Source organism: Galeopterus variegatus, unplaced genomic scaffold (genome assembly GCF_000696425.1).
Source record: "Galeopterus variegatus unplaced genomic scaffold, G_variegatus-3.0.2 Scaffold574, whole genome shotgun sequence".
NCBI classification, from domain to species: domain Eukaryota; kingdom Metazoa; phylum Chordata; class Mammalia; order Dermoptera; family Cynocephalidae; genus Galeopterus; species Galeopterus variegatus.
The window spans coordinates 363,546-371,212 of NW_007726685.1; the positions used below are offsets into that span (position 1 = coordinate 363,546).

The following is a 7,667-nucleotide window of genomic DNA, read 5'->3' on the forward strand; positions in this document are numbered from 1 at the left end:
TTGATTTGTGCTTCCCTAATGATTAATGATGTTGAGCACTTTTTTATGTGCTTGTTGGTCATTTGTATATCTTCTTTGCAGAAATGTCTATTGAAATTCTTTGTCCACTTTTTAAATTGTGTTTTGTTGTTTTTGTTGAGTTGTAGAAGTTCTTTATATTTTCTGAATATTAGTTCATTATCAGATATGTGACTTGAGAATATTTTCTCACCATTGAGTATGATGTTGGCTGTGGGGATATCATACATGGCCTTTATTATGTTGAGGTAGTTTACTTCTGTTCCTCACTTGTTGAGTGGTTTTATCATGTAAGGGTGTTAAATTCTGTCTCATGCTTTTTCTGTATCAGTTGAGATGATCATGGTTTTTTTTGTTGTTGATGTATTGTTTTAACCTTCATTTTGCCAATGTAGCATATAACATTGGTTTATTTTTGTATGTTGACCCATCCTTGCATTCTGGGAGTGAATCCCATTTGGTCTTGACTACCAGTGATTTGGTAATCATTTTAATACACTGCCGAATTTGGTTTGCTTTGCTAGTACTTTGTTGAGGATTTTTGCATCAATATTTATAAAGAATATTGGTCTTTAGTTTTCTTTTCTTTCAGTGTCTTTGGCTTTTTGGTATCATAGTAATGCTGGCCTCATAGAATGATTAGGAAGTGTTCTCTCTTCATTTTTTTGGAAGAGTTAAAGATTAGTGTTAGTTTTTTATATGTTTGGTAGAATTCCCAAGTGAAACCATCTGGTCCAGAGCTTTTCTTTGTTGGGAGGCTTTTGATTATTTATTCAGTCGCATTATAGGTCTATTCAGATTTTCTATTTCTTTGTGATTTAGTCTTAGTAAGTTTTGTGCTTCCAGGAATTTTTTCATTTTATCTACGTTATCCAATTATTTGGCATACAATTGTTCATAGTACTTTTAAAATCCTTTTTTATTTCTGTAGAATTGGTAGTAATGTCCCCCCTGCAGATAATTTATGAGCAAACATCTGTGTACCAGACATAATGTATGAGGCCCTGGAGACCCATCTCTGAGTAAGACCTCATGATCTTACAGAGCTTACAGTTCAGTGCATTTAAAATGTGATTTAGAGACCAAAATTGGATAACCTTCCACTTTTCAGAATCATCTTAACTATACACATAAATCTAAGATACTGATTCTCCATGCCACAATCAGTGAAAGCCTTTATAATGCAGTCCTATCAACTTACACATGTTGCTACTACTGTATCCCTGTCACACTTCTCTGGTCTCAGAAAGTGCGTGGTAAACAATCTCGGAGACAGGACCAACTAGTAGCAGTGCACTTTAGTCCAGCACTACACTTTCCACCACATACAAATTCAGGCATGGGTATGAGGCCCTTTTTTCCTTTTTTATCAGGTATAAATATCCACACAGCAGGTGATGACGTGCATTCATTACATAGCTTGATGGGTTTTTACATATGTACATACAGATACTCCTTGTAGTATTGAAGTAGAGGATTGAATTATAAAACTCATTGAAGCTTGAATTTTGTCCCCCAAGTTTTATGTATTAGAAACTTAGCCCCCACTGTGACTGTTAAGAGGGTGGGAAATCCTATTATGGAAATTGGAAGGTGGAACTTTGAAGAGGTGATTGGATTGTAGGACCATGCCATAGTGAGTGGATTAAAAATGGTCAGGGGTGTGGTTCTGAGGGCTTTAAAAGAAGAGGGGAGTCTTTCTCTCTCTCTCTGCTTCCACCATCTTACAATGTAAGATCCCTGGGTCACTGTCACCACCACCAGATGAACTTTGGACTTCCCAACCCCAGAAAGTGTAAGCAATAAATTTCGTTTTTCTTTATAAATCACCCAGTTTCAAGTATTTTGTTATAAGCAACAAGAACGGACTAATATACTCCTCAACTTACAAAGGGGTTACATCCAGAGAAACCCATCATAAGTTGAAAATATCCTAAGTCGAAAGTGCATTTCATACTCCGAACCCACCAAACGTCATAGCTTAGCCTAACCTACCTTAAACATGCTCAGAATACTTACGTTAGCCTACAGTTGGACAAAATCATCTAACAGAAAGCCTATTTTATAATAAAGTGTTGAATGTCTCATGTAATTTATTGAATATACTACACTGTAGAGTAATATATTGGTTGTTTTCCCTCATGATCACATGGCTGACTGGGAGCTGCGCTCGCTGCCTGCATTAGTCCATTTCTGTTGCTTATAACAAAATACACGGAACTGGATATTTTACAAAGAAAACGAAATTTATTGCTTGCAGTTTCAGATAATAGTCCCAGGAACACATCTGGTGAGGGTCTTCTTTGGTGGTGGCTTTACAGCAACGCAGGGGTCTCACATGGCAGAGCAGAGAGAGAGAGAGAGCTCCTCGTGTGCTCGCCTTTTAACGCCCTCAAAACCATGCCCACGACCACCATTAAACCATCAACTTGATCACCTCTTCAAGACCCCACCTTTCAATTACCATAATAAGATTTCCCACCCTCAACAGTTAGAGTGGGGATTAAGTTTTGGAGGGACATTCAACCCAAGGCACTGCCATTACCCCGCATCATAAAAGAGTATTATACCCACATGTCACTAGCCTGGCAAAAGATCAAAATTTGAAATTTGAGGTATGGTTTCTACTGAATGTATATCACTTTCACATGATTATAAAGTTGAAAAATCGTAAGTTGAACCATCATATTTTGGGGACTGTCTGTACCTGCATAACCACCAGTAGATCAATATAAAATTCTGTCATGCGCCACATAATGACATTTCACTTAACGATGGACCACATGTATGATGGTGGTCAGAGCCATAGGCTATCCCACATAGCCTAAGTGTGTAGCAGGCTATACCATCTAGGTTTGTGTAAGTACACTCTATGTTGTTCTCACAATGATGAAATCACCTAAGGGAGCATTTCTCAGAACGTATCCCTGTCATTAAGTGCTGCATGACTGTATTTCCAACTTCCAGAAAAAGCCTTTATTTGTACATGATCTATGAGCAGATTTGAACTCTTAAAGCCTGATTCTGGAAGCAGTGTTGAGTAAGGAGCATGAGACAGGTTCTGAATCTTCATCTGAGAGACTCGGCTGGAAAAATCAGGAATTCTGCTAACTCTACCAGGAGTGGCACAGACATTCCTATATACTGCAAAATCAGCCTCAGCATGAGCCCTCCAGCAAATTCTACTTGTGTTTACACACATATCTCTCTCTCTCTCTCTCTCTCTCTCTCTCTCACACACACACACACACACACACACACACACACACACACACACACACACCCCCCTTCACTCAACATTTATGAAATATGCAGGTCCTGTACAGGTGTAGATGGAACATCCAAAGAAAAAGAAGCTGAAGTCTCTGCCCTTCTGGAGGGGAGCCAGTGTTGCTGCAGCCCAAAGACCCCTTGCTATGGTTTGACTGTGTTGCCTGTCAAATTCATGTGGTGGAAACTTAATCCCCAATGCAACAGTGGTGGGAGGTGGGTCCTTTTGGTAGGTGTTTAAGTTAGGAGGGCTCCCCACTCATAAATGTTTTAATGCCGCTGTAAAAGGGGCTTATGGGAGTGGGTTTGCTCTCTTTTGCTTTTCTGCCATGGGAGCATATAGCATTCCTTCCCTACAGATGACCAGCTTCCAAGGCACAATCTTTGAAGCAGAGATATGGGGCCCTAATGCACTGGTGTCTTGGTCTTGAACTTCCCAACCTCCAGAACTGTGAGAAATGAATTTTTGTTCTTTCAAAATTACCCAGTCTGTGGTATGCTGTTATAGCAGCATGGAATGGACCGAGACACCCCTTGAGGCTCATCTCTGACTTCTTTAGATGTGGTTGGCAGCAGCTGCCATATTCTTTTGTACTTTCCTTTTCTTTTCAAAACATTCTAGCTCTACCCTCTCCCTCCCTGCCAAGGGTGCCACTCATTCTTACCTGAAGTTAGGTTGGGACCGGGGATCATCTTCACTCTGATCATATTGTCCTATTCCTGCTTCCTCAGCCATGGCCTTTAGAGCTGCCAATTTTCATGTGTGTCCAGGAAGAAAGTCCAGTGAAGCAAGGTTAGAAGGATATGGGCTATTTAGCCTGGAGAGAACACCATTATGAGGTAAGTTCATTCCTGACCTCGGTACTATAGAGAGGGATACTATAAGAAGGAAGTGGACCAATTGTTCACAGTCTGTGAAAGAAGCAATCAAAGAAACAGGCTCAGTTTAGTAGAGGAAAGACAGTGTTTGGAGAGCAGGAAGAAAATCCTTGTCCAAAGAATGGTCAAGATACTGCCATATGGCCTCCACCCCAGACTTCTCTGAGGAGGATACAGACAAATGACGTCCCAGAGGAGAGGTTAGTGGTTCTCCTGTCTCCAGGTGATGGGCTGGGCTGAGCTGGTGCTCTGGTCTCTCTAACTCAGGGGTTCCATGATTCTATGATGTCACCAAGGAGAAAAGAATGGGGAGCTGGGCTCGGCTCCAACTGCTCCACTTCCTCTCTCCTCTGGATTCTGATAGTTTTGTGGGTGAGGGGAGGTAAGCTGAGTGATCACACGTGTCCCCGCTCAGTCTTCCCTCTGGTCACCTCAGCCCCACCACATTGATGGAGAGAAATTAGCCAGTGTGAGTCAACTCTGCCAAAACAAGCAGAGAGTCTTCTATGAAGCTGAATTGATCAAAAGAACAACAATGAAAACTGCCTTTTATTCTTCTGTTTCTAGAAAACTTAAAGAACAAGAGAACTGCATTCAAACTGAGCTGGAAAGGAATATTTGGACAATCTGTGATTGTGAGAGGGGATGAATCCTCTAGATAACCCTATGAGCTTTGAATCCACAACAATCAGTTTCTCCGTCATCTTTCTAATTTGCTTCATTGGCATCTTCCTTTTACTGGTGGTTTTTTTATATAAATGGTATAAATCCATGCTGATAAATTTGGATCAGATTTCAAGTCACACTAGCAAATGTATCTAGAAATAATATAAGACAATTTAAAATAAGACAAGTAATAATGGCATAGTTATCTACTTTTTCAGTTTCGTAGTTTTAGAAATGCCAATTGTTTAACAGTGAAGTTCCTATGCCACATCTTAAAATCAGGGCCATTCTTCCTTTTCTGAATTTTTTGCTTGTTTGTTTTCAGTTTCCAAGGCAAGGAAAAGGAGACAGAAAAAGCTCCTTGTACAGATGCTGACGGAGGTGCAGATTGTTCAGCTACTAATGGGGAGATGAACAACTTAGGAGACCGAGAGAAGTATGTCTCGATCTCAGGATGTGGTAGAAAGTCGTTTCTGTGTGTGATAATTGTGACTAAGATGCAGGGATTTTAAAACGCTGCTGATTGATTTTCCAGAGTCCTAACACAAATCACGAACTTAGATGCACCAGCGAGGCCTGGCATTCTTGTCCTAAGACGGAGTAAGGAAGTGGTGGCCACATCCTTAGAAAACAATGAGAACATGGGGGCAGAAGAGGACAAAATAGAAGAGAAGCAAGAGCCTGCGGATGATGGAGAAACTGGTCAAGAGGTGACGTGCTCTTTTACTCTCAAGGAGTAGTATGGAATTTATGTTTAATTGAAAAGAAAATCAGTTATTCAACTAGGTATAATAAGGGATGGTGTAGCCTGTAACTGGAGTAAGTCCTGTGTCCATAGTCATTTAAACCATTCTTCTTAGTCTAGCGATGCATGTTGTTAAACTGATTGCATATGCCAAGCCTAGAAATTTTATCATTCTTTATTCTTACATTTGTGTTTTTCTTAATAATTCCCCTTTATTTTGTTTTTCTCAGAGTCCTAAGATCTCACAGCTGTAAGAGACCTTGGAGATCACCTAGGGATCCAACCCTCTCATGTTACAAAGAAAATGAGATGAATTTTTCACTTCTCCACTGTGGCTGAGCTTAGGACCAGACCTCGTGTCCCTGCTCTAGTTCCAGGCTCCTTCTACAATAGCACACAAACATTGCAAGGGCCTTCCTGAGCTCCATGTCTGGGGCTCCCTAATAAGAACAACTCACATGCCCGCCCACCCCACATGACTTATGCCCAATGCAAGACAGAATGGTGATCAGGGTGGCTCTAGGACTTGACCACTTCATAGAATAACATGCCACCAAATGTTATTTAAATATGTCAATGTATGCTTTTATAATCATAGAAAATGAAAGTGTGATCATGATGGATTATCATTGCTTTCCTATATCATTTAGAAATATTTTTTTTGTTTCTTATTAACAATGTACATATAACCATATTTTTAAAAGCAGGGCTTGTTCCATTCATAAATTGATCATTTATACTGTTCATCCCATTCTCTTGCAGAGTACCAGTTTGCAGAAAACAACCAAACCTCTCAGTAAAACTTCTTCAGCTATTGAAAGCCAAAAAAGAGCTTTAAAAGGAGTGACATTTTCTAGGGAGGTAATTGTTGTGGATCTTGGGAATGAATACCGTAAACCTCGAAGCTATACTCGAGAACATAAAGAGAGAAAATGAAGCTCAAAAAAGTCTGTGAAAGAAATGTAACCTTTGACTAACAATGAAATGCCTGAGGGTACAAAATCATGGTTCAAACAGCGAAATAATGGAGAATTAAGCAAATACACAGATAGTGGTTTACCTTTGTGCAGAAAGAAGTTGGCCATGTACAAAATTCTGTAAGTAAAATACTCAGAGCTTGAATACAGGTTTTTAAAAACTCAAATCTGAGTTCAAGATATTGATTGTATTAAGTGTCCTTAAAACTCTGTCTACTCAAACATTTTTCTAACATGGATAGTTATTTGTGTTTGTGCAGAGGTCTGTTAGGTCAATCATATTAAGGGGAACTTTTGAAGCAGTACATATTTTAGATGCTCTGATCATAGGTGTTCATGACCATATAAGTGGAATCATATTCATACATATTTGACCTTTTGTAACTGGCTTGTTTCACTTAGCATAATGTCCTCAAGTTTCATCCATGTGCCAAAATTTTCTTCCTTTTTTGTTGGGGCTTTGAGGCCACACACCTCCTCCCGGGGCAGAGGACCCCACCCACATATGTGTATGTCATCTGTTGAAAACATTCACCTGGACAGGAGAGATAAAGATGCCGCCTGACAAAAGTCACCAGGGAGTGGCCAAGGAAAGACATAGTTTAAAATTATTGGATAAAAGATATTTCCGCGCTCGTGCTCACCGCGTGATTGCAATAGCAAAGCATTAGAGCAAGATGCATGTTCACATGACCTTTAAGATGATAGGTTGAAGTTAGGAAATCCCCTTGCCATAGGCTTATAAAAGCAGGTGTTTGTGTGGAAATAAACAGAACTGCTTGACGGAACCCCTGCCGTGTCTGAGTGTCTCTCTGTGGGCTGAATAGGCGGGTGGCATCCTCACCTCCCTCCCAGGCTCTCCTGGCCACTAGGGTGGCAGGAGTCATCCTACCACTTCCCTCTCTTGCTCATCCCGTGGCGGGGGGATAAAAGGGGCTACTGGGAGGTTCGGGGCCTGCCACCCCTGAGCCCTCGCACTTTTTAAACCTGAGTAATATTTCACTTGTATGTATATACCACGTTGTGTTTATCCCTCCATCTGTTAATAGACACTTGGTTTGCTTCCACCTTTTGGCTGTTAAGAAAAATGCTGTTATGAAGACTTAGAATTT

The 7,667-nt window shown here is 40.4% G+C and overlaps 1 protein-coding gene across 1 annotated transcript; it reads left to right on the top strand.

The window, feature by feature from the left end:
• The first annotated feature begins 4,812 nt into the window (after window positions 1-4,812).
• On the top strand, window positions 4,813-6,514 carry LOC103588456 (chromosome unknown open reading frame, human C2orf74). The gene is made up of 4 exons (XM_008570132.1): window positions 4,813-4,928; window positions 5,159-5,269; window positions 5,369-5,548; window positions 6,343-6,514. Exons 1-4 carry the CDS (start codon window positions 4,813-4,815, stop codon window positions 6,512-6,514), a joined length of 579 nt encoding a protein of 192 aa, XP_008568354.1.
• Window positions 6,515-7,667: the final 1,153 nt, after the last annotated feature.